The following is a 12,921-nucleotide window of genomic DNA, read 5'->3' as shown; positions in this document are numbered from 1 at the left end:
ATATATTAAAGGGTTTTTGTTTTATTTTTCAAGAAACTTAAATATCTGATGTTAATGCCATGTATTTTTTTCCAACAGATATGGCAAGTTTCCCTGTATTTAAATTTTTCTTCCAGACGGTGAGAGGTGCTTAATAATCCATTGATTACAGTTTTATTGAAAAATGTAAATATCTTTTTTTTTCTTTATTATTTAAGGATTTAATGCTTCTTTCACATCAGAAACTGGAAACGCTGGAGAAACCGTACATTAAAAATAAAAGACTATCAAGTTGCTAATGAGTGTTTTGAAGGATGTTCTTTGTTGGAGGTGATGCCAACGCTAGCATTAAAGTGGGGTCATTTTATTGCGATGTCACGTGATGTTGTGAATACTTACACGTGTTTAAACCTACTCTGGTCTTAAAGGTGGCATTTTGTGTGGCATCACTAAAGTGTTTGCACACTTAACGTGCAACGTGGAATACCTAGATGTGGAAAGCGGATAATTTATGCAAGTCACACCTGCCTTTAAAGTGACATTTTTAAAGCAATTGGTCTGGGACCACTGAGTTTTTATGCTTAAAGTTTTAGCAGGCCACAATGCTCTGCTGAGCTTAGTTATATAATTATGGGATGCTGTTGGAAACTAATCAGATGCCATATGTTGCACTTGGATGAAAAGTACAAACGGATTTCTTTGAAAAGGCACGTCGGATCGATTGTGTGTAGAGCAGATGACCGGAGCGCGTTCTCTGCGCGCAGTGGCATTGAGGTGTATTATTAACGTGTTGCAAGGGGTTTTCATCAAATGTATTGTAGAGACAATGTTCCCTTAAAACAATGTGAACGCATTCTGTCCTGAGAGCTTTTATTGTCTCTGAATGTAACCTGAAAGGGGGGGTGGGTGTTGGGGCTATGGACTAGTGTAGGAATCGTACCACGAAGATGAATGCATCATGAGTCATCACTCCTCATCCCGAGATCTGTCAGTGCTGTAGCCATATGCTCATCTCGATAATACACTGGACATTCGTCCACCTATATTCAGGGATGCTGACAGTTCGTGACATGCTTCGTGTTTTTTTTCCTTTCTGAAAGCTTCCACATGTTGGTATTATGATCGTGATCTATTTAATTCATGTCTCGTTTGACGCAGCACGTTTAGCCCACACGCCGCTCACGGAGCTGCGCCCCATAATTAAAACTTGAATAAATCGGTGTCGCGGGGTCATTTCGGTATCACGGATATATATTCCGCCTTCCCTCACTGCCTCCCGGGCTGCTGAGGCGAAAGGGACTCGTATGTCTTTAAGAAAGAGCGCACACAGGTGGGTCCTCACGAGGGTGACGCTGGTAACGGGACTCGGTGAGGAGACATTTACGGGGACGTTAACGAGACGGGCGGTAACGGAGCTGCACCGTCGCTCTCCCCCATGCTACGGTCACGGTGCTGGTCTAAGTTCTGGACGGTTCGGGGATCCTTTTCAGATTCTTGATCTTGATCGCTTTATCCGAGTGCAATGCTTTTGACCGCGTTACCCCAGCTGAATTTAAAGGTACGTTATTCGTTCGCAGGTGCGGTTACCGAAACGTGCTTTTTCTCTGCCATCATCATCCCCTCTCTCTCTCTCTCTCTCTCTCTCTCTCTCTCTCTCTCTCTCTCTCTCTCGTGATCTTGCGCGTAACGCATCGTCTTGATCTGCACGGTCCTGTTTTTCTGAGAGTGTAGTTTCAACGCCATCGTGTGTGTGTACCGTGGGTAGATCTGAATATGCGACGGTGGGAGCCTGTTGCCAGGATACAAACCTTCATGAGCCTGTGGTTGCTCCAGAAAATGATCTTCCCATCAATCTCAAGGCGCTGTGCGATCCATCTTTAAGATCTCCTGTCTTGCCATACCGGTCATCTCGTGATTGATCTGACCGGACCACCTATGACCAATACATCAACCCTATATACATAAATGTTTCTCTTCATCTACTCATAGTTTAAGGGGTATTTGATCTCAAAGCACGACTCGATGTTGACATCACTGCTGATTGCGTTTGAGCTTTTTCATCGCTGTAAGGTGAAAGTAGTTTTTATGTAATATCACGTCCCCTTTGACTTGTCTCACGCTCTTCAAAACAAATCTACCTGGTGTATTCAGTGTTACACGCACTGGCGAAACTCTTGGGTTGGAAATAGCACAATATGTTTGACGTGAGTTTTCTCTTGTTTTCACAGTTTTGCATTATTAAAGTAAGTTTTTGTTTTGTTTTGTTTTTAGCAGTAGGATATGGTGTATTTTGGGTTACCTGTTGCTATAAAGACTGACCATATTACGTTAATTGAACGAGTTACTATACGCTAAGCTAATGCGGCTCTGTTGAACATTTTATTTACCCAGTTCGTTCTTATTTACTAGTCAACACGTTTTTGTAGAAACATTTTCTGTTTGCAATCCTTAATCATATTTCAGTTTTTCGAGTTCAAACTGCCACAATGGTAGCTTCACTTTGCATCGTCATTGCTTGAAAATACTGTAACGCCTTGCATGTTAATTTGAGCAGGTTCGATTGTCGGCTCTCCAGCTGAAGCAGTTGTTTTGTTATTGCGTTTTGATTTTGTGGCCTTGTTGGCTTTGTGTGGAAATGTACAATTCTTTATGTACCGTGATTGTTTTTTGATTGTATGATCTTTTCTCTTACCTTACGGTAGACAATGGCATTATGAAATGGCATTATTCACAATTGCTTTTCATTTCGCAGGAAACAGGATTGCATTTAGCAAACACAGACTTGCAGACATACAGTTCTCTCACTGATTGGATTGTTCTAGAAATCACCAGCTGTTGCTTCTGTCGAATACTTTTTTGGCCTTTTAATAGGAAACACGCAATGACATAATTACTAATTTATTATTCATTATGAGCAGAGCTGGATTTGCACCCAGTGTAATGGGATTACATTTATGGCATAGCAAAGATGAATATGCATAGCCTGTTAACACACAGACTACACTCTAATATTCTTAGGACTGTATCTGATTGACCTCATTAAGATCATTCTGTCCCAAGCATGTTTTTTTTATCTCACTGTCTGCTAACCCCATGCTTTGCTAAAACATTTGACCCACATAGTGTAGTTAAACTTGATGGCAGTTAGGCTTCACAGTCTTTGTCTTGGCTTGGTGAGCAGCTTTTTGGTATTTGCATGTGCACATCAGAATTTGTCTTCTCAAAGGCCATTTTATAAATCTCAAAACTCAAAATTTACATCAAAAAGACACTACACAAGTCTCCTAACCCACACGTATCATTAATGAAGTCAGATTTTCAGACCTCCTGGCATATTTCCTCAAAGTATGCCATATGTCAGACATTTAACCTAAATAACTGATGTTTATAATTAATGGGTGTGAGTAGTCATTGCCAGATTAGATTTTCATTGGCCTACATCTTGCGTTCCATTTGCATGGAATGTCAATAAGGTCATTGTGCCCCAACTGTGCTTAAAGCTTTTACGTACTGGGGACTTCTAATATTATCTGTGACGAGTGAACTCTGTTTGAACATTATTTGTAGCATATATAGGCCAACTGTCGGGGGACCTGGAATCACCCCGATCATACCTATATGGACACCATATTATGCCAAGAAGCCTTCACTGTTGATAGAATCACTAGCACTCCCCGTTATGTAGTACTATTATCAAACAAGGAGTGTCTTAACAATCTACTGAAACATGATTCATTTTAACTTGGACAACCTCTATTTTATCAGGGCAAGTAAATAACTTATTATAGGATTTGGCATCTGTTACAGAGTTAGAGTTTGCATAAGTCCTAGCCTGTGGCATTAACAGACTTCTACACACTAAGCAGTCACCTTAACAAGTAGAATAATACAAAGCCTCTTCGATATCTCATCATTTAGACCTCCCAAGATATTTTCAGACGTAGAGAAACTTGTGAGAAGCATGAGATTCTAACAGGCATTTGGGAGCTGTCCAGGTGCTGAAAAATAGGATTTAGCATCCTTTGATAAAATCAGCATTGGCTAGTAATTTACAAGTGTCACAGGAGAAACGGGCAAACTTTAGTCAAGGTCATTGTTAATTGTAATACGTCCTTATCATGAGCTAAAGAAAAGTTGTTATTATCAGATATTAGAGTGCCGGAACTCAATATTAGGTATATATTTCACTTCTAGTCTCAACCAGGGGAGTCAAGTTGGAGTCATATTCAGTACTGTATTTCTGTATTGTAAGAATTACAAACTTGTGTATTTGCTGCAGAGGTTATGAGGCTTATCTCACTGTCTCATCTCATCTGTGGTCACTTTCTCAGGTTGACGAGCCCATTGACATGCTCCCCAAGTCAAGAAAAGCCCTCAGCATCCAGGAGATCGCTGCTCTGGCCAGATCATCCCTTAACGGTAAGCATTCATCACGGTGCACTTCGCGTCCCCTCTACCTCACAACCTGCCCTTTATTTGCCTGTTCGTTTGTTTAGCGTTTCGCCTGTTTGTTTGTTTGTTTAGTTGTTCGTCTGTGATGGGCAGCCGCTCCCCCGTCTTTAACTTGCTCGCAGGCATCTCGCAGGTGGTGAAAGACCATGTGACCAAGCCTACAGCCATGGCCCAGGGCAGAGTCGCTCATCTGATCGAGTGGAAAGGCTGGTCCAAGCCCCTAGACCCGTTGTCCGCTACTTTGCAGTCTCACTTCAACTCTTACTCCCACCTGAGTGAGGGAGAACAGGAGGCTCGGTTCGCAGCAGGTGGGTCTCCACTCCTCTTCTGGTGCTTCTGCTGTCGATCTCCTGCCGTTCGACATTCACGGCAGGCGTGACCTTAAGAACGCCAAGGAAAGCGTCAATCACAGGTTCGCACATGTTTTTGCACAGAGAACAATACTGGCCTTACGCCCGGAAGAGTTACAGGGTTTTTCTAATGTTCCTTCCTATACAGTCTAAATCCTCTCAAGTCATAATGTTTAAATGTGTTTACTTTTACTTTTACATTCTGTGTAAAAAAAAAAAGTGTTCACTTTTACATCCTGCATTTCCTTGTATCTTTGAAGCATGCCGCTGACATACTGTTATGTAATCAGCTCCCAGCAACCGGATCGTTTGGGCCGGCTGATGGAATGGGGACTTTAGTCTCAAGCAGATGGTGTTCAATAAGATTGTATTGTCGCATAGTCAGATCTGTTCTTACATGTCAGTTTCCTCTCCTATCAACTTTATCTTCTCTTCTATGTATATGGTGAGTGAGTGTGAGAGAGAGAGAGAAAGAGAGAGAGACCCTGTCCTCCACAGCCTTTTCAGCTGTGGCAGTCTGCTGTTTGTCTGGCTGTTGTCTGATAACCACAAAGCCGTATCTGACCACAGTAAATTGGTTGTTAGCTCAGGGCACCAAGGTGAACACAACTAACACTTAGACAAATTGTATTTAAGCTTTATATCCCTTACAAAGTGTTTCTGAAACCTGTGAAACACTCTAAACCACATTCTAGCATAAATGAGCAAAGCACTGCAACCTGCAAACATAACCCAGTATCGGTAGGAAAGAAGTCGCTTGTGTTTTTTGTTCACAGGAGTAGCTGAGCAGTTTGCCATTGCTGAGGCAAAGCTCCGGGCCTGGAATTCTGTTGATGAAGAGGACGTGGATGAAGACTGTTCTGAAGATGATCTTCTTCAGAATAATGAGTTAACCACTACCAGCCAGAACTCAGGTATGTTTGTGACTTTATCACACGATGCCTTTGAAAATGGTGTGTATTCCAGTGACTAATATTGAGAGTTGGAAATTCAAAAATTGCAACAGTGCCCATCTGTGAGTTGGGGTTTAAGAATGAGTGGTTAGTTACCAGCTCCTTAAATTACAAATCTTCAGGAGCTTCATTAGCAATCATGTGAGTGCCTTACTATTTCATTTAAGTATGCAGTGCATCAGCAAATGTGTTCTAGGCCACTGCTTCTGTGATGAAAGTTCGTGCAAAGAAAGGGAAGTACTTAAACGGCTACTGGAAATGTTATCACTTCTATGGGTTTTTGCCCTCGCCTGTCTGTGAAGCTCCTTACTGACACATGCTTTTTATTTCTTTATATTTCAATCCGTGCTGTAGTTTATAGCCTCTTGTCTTAGTGCAACTCTGGTGGTTTTCCTCTTTAGGGCTTCTATGTCTAAGCATAAATGTTGCAATCTGCATTTTTCTCACTTTTTAACATGCTGCCAGTAGCAGTGAATGTTACTAATCTTACCTGTGCTGTAGTACCTCTGTACTCTTAACCTTTTCTTATGTCTGAAACGCACCACCAGGTTGTGAGTTCTTCCACCATTCCTTCAACATGCTACCGTTTATCACCACTGCCTTGCCCACCTGCTTCAGCACACCGTGGTATACGGCTTGAGTCGTATTTGTACTCATGGTTTTAAATCATAAACCTTACCGGCGAATGGTTTCCTAAGAATGATGTCGTGAACTGGTTCCACATCACTGACACATCACTTGTGCTGTGGTGACACACTGTCCAAATGTTTTATCATCGTTATATTATAGTTAGAATTGTATTTGAAAGTTCAACAGTTAGAATCTGCAAGTTGGTAGAATTGCCAATGAACTACTGGGATAATTGGACTTAGTGGTATTTGTAATAGCTGTTGTGCGACTTGTCGATAAATTGTTAACAGCACGATTGACATCTTTTAATGTTGTTGATAGTACTTTTACATTTTTATTTTGTTATAATTACGTTTTTTTTTTTTACTTTGAGTTCTCCCAATACAAATCACCCTAAATCTCTCCTGCACAGACAGCTCCTTTCAAATGGTACGAAATGCCAGTTATTGATAATCACAAACAAGGTGCCTCAAGGGTTTATACCTGGACGTTAGTTAAAACATAAGCTTTAAACTGATCACTGTAATTCTATGTTAAATGTAGACAGCAGAGCAGTCTGATGACACCACTGACTCAATAGTCGTTTTCTTGTACAAGGTAACAATTGTCCCTTGGAAAGGTCTGCATTTTGCAGCTGTTGAGTATTGAATATATAGCATGTATGACATTTTTTTACATAATAACTCAACAACAGGATCCATGATTTTTATTTTGTCAGTTTCTGAAGACTGAAGCAGAATAAAGTCACTGTTACAAAACTGCCCCTCATAGTTTAAATTCAACATACTGCCATATTAGCTGTTTGCAGAAAAGTGAAGAAATGATTTTATGCAAATTACTTATCAATTAATTCGTCTCTTTCTGTAACTATATAGAGAACATGGACCTTAATATAATGTATATTAAAAAGACTCTGACAGATAGCTTGTTTCTGTACTCTGAAAAATGTATCTCCCACTGAGTATGTCTCCGAGTGTAAATATTTAACAGTATGATTGGTTTAGTCATGGCTCCAACTTTGTCATTTCAAGCATGGCTCAATTTCACTGTTTAACTAAGATGAGTAAGAAGTTTGTGGTTACCACCCCACAGCTGGAATGAGTATAATTAGAATCACCAAAAAGAAACTGATGGGTTTTGTGAAAATTGCTTCGTAAAACTGTAAAAAAAAAAAAAAAAAGGTGTCTTCTCAACCTGGCTTGGAAAATTATAACATTTTCAGGGGTGTTGTTTAAAGATTTGTTATAAGAAAATTTGTTATAAGAAATCAAAACAGTATCACCATCTAGGAAGCATGCGAAATTTCAGAACTCAACAATTTAGCACCATGTAACCTCGGATAATAGGACCTTCAGTAGTGCACGTGAAGGCAACAGTACACATGTGCAGTCGCACCATTCACAGACCTCAAGGTTAATGTGTCTCTTCTCCTTTGTGTGTCTTTCCTCTACATGTTTAATTAAATCTTCTTGTATGTGGATCTGTGAAAAACGGTCCCTCTGTGCCTTTTCTTTTCTGTTTGTTCATCCCTTCTGCCCTTGCGCCCATTCTTCTTTTTTTATTCTGCCTTTTCATGTGTTTCTCTTCCTCTTTTGTCATGTTTGTCCCTCCTTTCCTGTCTCCCTCTCTGTTTTTTCTCTTATCCTGTCCTCTCTGTTCTCTAGGTGATCTGACTCTTTGCTCCTCCCCCAGACGGCGTGCTGTCCATTCAGGAGTGCCCAGCGCCATACCAGGCTGAGACTGACAGTGTCCATGTCCCACCGTCCGGTAGCCCACTCTGCTCATTGGGCACGAACCCGACTTGTCTACAGGAACCCTGCCTCAACCAGATGAACTGTGATGGCCAGGCTGAAGGGGCTCCTTTGCAAGAACTACAACTCCCAACAGAGGTTGACAGAGGGCTTGGTGAGAGCTATAAGCCAAACCGGCATCTTCTGTGGAGCAGGGGAGACTCCTGCTACCATTCCACCTCCTACTCAGAGTCTGGCCTTTCTCCTGAAGAAGAGGAGGGGTTGGAGGAAGGGGAGGACAATGTCTTTCGGGAAGTCATCCGCTGGTACAGTGTCTGCAGGAGCATCTCCGATACTTCTGGAGCAGTGTCTTTCGATGATGAGGAGGAGGAGGTGGAAGAGGCCTCCAGGCAGTGATGTTCTACTCTCTCTCTCTCTGTCTCTCTCTGTCTCTCTCCCTCCCTCCCCATAATGTCCCTTAAGTGTTTCATCAGTCTTTCAGTTTTCTGGAGGTGATGAATAGATAGATTCATCTTCATTTCACCATTTGATTTCTATTTTCTCCTTTCTTCTGAACAAGCTTCTCCATCTTCTTGGCCATCGTTACTTCTTAATTTCCTACTCCATGTTCTTGGTTTTGAGTGGAAATTTAAAACAGGACTGCAGTGTCATCATGTATCTGAAGGATCAGATTTGGACAACAGCTACACCAGCCATAGCTGTCTCATTTGTCCTAGATAATTGACAGAAGAAGTCATACTATCCCCATGCTTTGTAGTCATTTTACACACAAAAATATCTGGACAGTCTCCTGCTCTTAAGAAATGGAAGGATGTCAGAGTAAAATGTATATTTCTAATATGTTTTGATGTGACAACTCTGATAAGAAACTAGTTAATGTATCCAGTGTTGGTCAGTTTCCTAGGTGGAAACCTATTTTGTTTAGTTTTAAATCACCTGGATCTAGAATCTGGTTGAGCATTGTGGCTCTAAATGGAACCTGCCCATTACTATTATCACTGTGTGATGTTGTACCTCAAGAATCTGCGTCTTGTTTGTCAATTTTTTTTCCTCTCCTACTCACATTTCCTTTCCAGCTCCGTACTGTGAGACTGTGAAAACATTTGGTCAGCTGCTGAATGAAAAGGTTTATGTGGTTGTGTGTTCCCATGACCTTGAGATGCAGCTCCACTAGAAGAAAATCAACACTTGCATGGAACGCCCAGTGTGATTCGCAGTCATCTTGGCATTATTCTGACCTTAATAAATGTGGCCTGGTTATGACACTGTGGTTATTTGTGAGGACATTTGATGTGCAACCCTTCTATCTCATCTTTTTCCTTTCTTTTTTATTCTTTGTAAAAAAAAAAACGTATTTGGGAATCATGATTGCATTAAAGCTGAAGAACAGGTGTTCTGTTAATGTTGTGTGTTTCAGATTTGTGGCTACTGATTAATGACCAAACCATGACCACTTTACTCAACTTTCAATGTCTGATAAACAGGTGCATCTGCAAACTTTAAAGTTGAAATTTAATTTTTTACTGATGTACAAAACAAATGTTCTCTGAAAAATAATGGTAACTGTCAATTCCATATGCATATATTCTATATGTACAGGGCCGGTGCGCTAAAGTCATAGACATACATAATTTCTTATAGTCTGTACAGGCGATGATTTTATAGAAAGCATTCAGTTGATGACTTCTGACTTATTGCTTAACTCTACATTGAATGTACAGTATATTGGCATACAGTATCATACATGACAGGCTCAGTTTAAATAGCACAAAAAAGTCTCAAATGTAGACGTAAAACACTGAATGGTTTATCTCAAAATCATTAACCGCCTCTCAAAGTGCTATCTGTCCTTGAACATCATACGTTTAACACGAATCTGCAATCTAACAGTGATATGCCTCGAACTGCGGCATGAAACGAGGTGTGTCCTTGAATTGACAGCACGCGGAAACACAAAGCAAGCATTTCTGTGGGGACATGGAAAAATTGAGAAAATGCTTTGCCAGGAAATTGGAGTATTGGAGTTATTGTTCTTGTGAGCTTGCCTTCATTTGTTTAAATCAAGCCCTTGATCTCCATTTCTGTGGCACAAATGGGAACGAACACAAATGCACATCAATTCCTACTCCAACTTGCCTATCTGGGGCACAGTTGCACTTTTCCTGAACCACATTTAACGAGCACAGTGACAGTTTCCAACACAACACAACTATTCCACATTGGCTTCTTGGTGACCAATATCATAATGTTTAGTGTTTTATTGAGTTGTATCTCATCTGTGCTTCAAGGGGGCATATGTCTTTCAAAGATGGAATCCTAATGAGTTGTAGACCTTTCTCAGCTGTGTTGATTTTTTGAAGTTCCTTCCACCTGATGTGTGCCATGACGGGCAATTCATACCATAACTCAAAACCAGTATTTTATGAAAAAATCTTATTCGGCAAGCATCATTACAAGAATACAATACTAGTTATTGCACAGTTGTTGAGGATATTAAAAAGGCAAATAAAGCTTTACAGCTAAAAATCAATACTAAAGTATGGATTATAATAACAGTGCATATAAAATAGTCATGTGAACCGCACCAAGTAATATACACTTAGCCGACCGCATGGCTAACACACTGACCACTCAGTCCATGTCAGCCAGATTGAAGCGTGCTTTGATGGAGAATGAAAACAGCAGATTCGAATATGGCCAGAGACATCACTACTGCCTCTACTGTAGCACACTGTACATGAAAAATATAGCATGCCTATGCTAGCATGTAGCATTACTATGCTAACATGTAGCATGGCTGCTAAAAAATAGCATGACTATGCTAACATGTAGCATTACTATGCTAACATGTAGCATGACTTCTAAAATATAGCATGATTATGCTAACATGTAGCATGACTGCTATAATATAGCATGATTATGCTAACATATAGCATAACTATGCTAACAGGTAGCTTGCATGTGCTGTAATAAGCTGGCTTTTTTTAAACATAGCTGTTTCGACTGAACTGGCTTCAGAGGTTAAAAAAAAATGAAGACACTAACTGTATTACCTCAAGATCCAGAAGAAAAGCTTCTGCTTATAAATGAATGTAAACTGTCAACCTCTTCTGACTGAAAAGGGCCTAAGATGCCACCTAAGATGGACACCCTTTGGTTTGTGTACTGCTGGGGCTATTTTCTATTTGTGTGTACATATATGTCATATATGTCATTCAGAATTGAAATGACCAGGGGCTTTGTCCACATACAGGGCCTACCTCTATATGCAGAGCCTACCTACACTGCATATGTCTGTGTGTGTCTCTCTTGGGTCGTCAGTATGCTCCAATGAGAGTGCTGTTGACGCCCTCATTAAATGAGTGATTTCTACACAGCATCCATTTTCATGTGGTTTGTGAATTGGAGAGTGTTAGTTGCATGCTAATTACAATGTGCTAAAAATGTTGCCCTTGGACTGGGCTCTGATCCTCCTGCTGTGATTGACAGCATGTTTATTCCCACTTTACTTGTGTGTCTTCCTCGTGCCATTCTTTATTTTTCTGACCCTCTTAATGTCTTACCTCTTTGATCTGTCCTTCCACCACTCCACCTCCATTTTGTGTCATTATTTTAATTTCTCATTTATTTTGGTTTTATGTTCCCCGTCCCCACTCCCACCCCCTCGCCATCTATCAGTTCAGCCTATTAAAGGCTATATTTGGAGAGAAATTGTAGCTTAGCTCTCAGAGACAATCTTATTTAGATTAAAAGTGTCAACTCCAGATGGGTATGTGGGCCAGGCACAGCTGAGTCACACCCTGACACACAAGTATATAGCACTTCACATACATGCCCATTCACTTACATAAAGACACACACACACACACACACACACACACACACACACACACACACACACACACACACACAGAGACACACGTATGTACACGATCACTCGCTCACACTCACACACACACATACACACGCACACACACACACATGCGCAGACACACATACGTACACACACACACACACATTCACATGTTCTCTCTGCCTCTTTCCTCCTCTCTTCCTCCTGTCACAATCCAACATCCATACTGACATGATACGCATCGTGTCGATAAATAGGACTTCACCGACATGTTTACAGAGACTAATTCATGCTATGACACCTATACGTTCACGCTTCTGCGTGGGCAGGATCAGTATGGAGTAAACACTTGTGCTTCACTGTTGAAACTCTCCTTCCACAGCCTCCTCACCCTGATTTCATAATACTGCTTATTACGTATGTGGAGTGTGCATTATCAATTAAAAAAAAAAAAACAGCAGCTGTCATTCAGGCTGATTCTCAGTGTCTGAAGGACGACCTTCGCATGGTAGTTCCTCATTTTTGGCCAAGCCATGTTCATTGGCTGACTCGGAAAAGTTCTCGAGGTGGAGAGTGTGCTCGCAATCACAGGGAAGCTCTGACTGCTCCTCTTCTTGGGGTGTGGCATCGGCGTATGACAGCTGTGATTGGTCCTCCGTATGTAAAGGGCTGTTCTGACTGGACAGCTCAGTGCAGTCCGTCTCATTCACCAGGCTGCCTTCGGACGGCTGCTCCAACTGGTCTCCCAGATCGGGCATGTTGGGTTCCCGTGGTAATGACAGGCTCCTGTGACGACTCCAGAGCTTGTGGAGCTCGGTAACCTCGGAAACGCTGCTGCTGGTTCCGCTGTCACGGAAACTTGCCAGCGGGGGGCGGACCTTCACCCCTGTTACTGTCACTGAACCCTCAATGGCCTTCCGCAGCTGCAGACAGGGAAACAACCGTCGGTCCAA

At 41.4% G+C, this 12,921-nt stretch overlaps 2 protein-coding genes across 11 annotated transcripts in view; one reads left to right on the top strand and one right to left on the bottom strand.

Moving 5' to 3' along the window:
- Window positions 1-957: 957 nt before the first annotated feature.
- On the top strand, window positions 958-9,499 carry fam131aa (family with sequence similarity 131 member Aa). Of its 4 annotated transcripts, none has more exons than XM_076982279.1 (5): window positions 958-1,537; window positions 4,311-4,398; window positions 4,554-4,739; window positions 5,558-5,695; window positions 8,057-9,499. In XM_076982279.1, the coding sequence occupies exons 1-5, from the start codon at window positions 1,502-1,504 to the stop codon at window positions 8,509-8,511; spliced, it is 903 nt and encodes a 300-aa protein (XP_076838394.1). In that variant the 5' UTR covers window positions 958-1,501; the 3' UTR covers window positions 8,512-9,499. The 4 variants fall into 4 exon arrangements, with proteins under 4 accessions (XP_076838394.1, XP_076838396.1, XP_076838393.1 ...); XM_076982281.1 differs by having other exon boundaries at window positions 1,497-1,537; window positions 4,504-4,739; XM_076982278.1 differs by lacking the exon at window positions 958-1,537 and adding an exon at window positions 1,729-2,049.
- A 135-nt stretch (window positions 9,500-9,634) lies between these two features.
- The window catches only part of clcn2a (chloride channel, voltage-sensitive 2a), a 35,712-nt gene continuing 32,425 nt past the window's right edge, over window positions 9,635-12,921 (bottom strand). For 4 of the 7 annotated variants that reach the window (XM_076981582.1, XM_076981583.1, XM_076981581.1 and 1 more), the window contains one exon: window positions 9,635-12,891. In XM_076981582.1, the coding sequence (XP_076837697.1) occupies window positions 12,433-12,891 (459 nt within the window). In that variant the 3' untranslated portion in view covers window positions 9,635-12,432. The remainder of the gene's footprint in view (window positions 12,892-12,921) is intronic. The other 3 variants (XM_076981586.1, XM_076981587.1, XM_076981588.1) reach the window with 1 other exon arrangement.

Source organism: Brachyhypopomus gauderio, chromosome 19, assembly GCF_052324685.1.
Source record: "Brachyhypopomus gauderio isolate BG-103 chromosome 19, BGAUD_0.2, whole genome shotgun sequence".
Taxonomy (NCBI): domain Eukaryota; kingdom Metazoa; phylum Chordata; class Actinopteri; order Gymnotiformes; family Hypopomidae; genus Brachyhypopomus; species Brachyhypopomus gauderio.
Note: the sequence above shows the minus strand (reverse complement) of the source record. Positions and strands in the feature narration are given on the sequence as shown.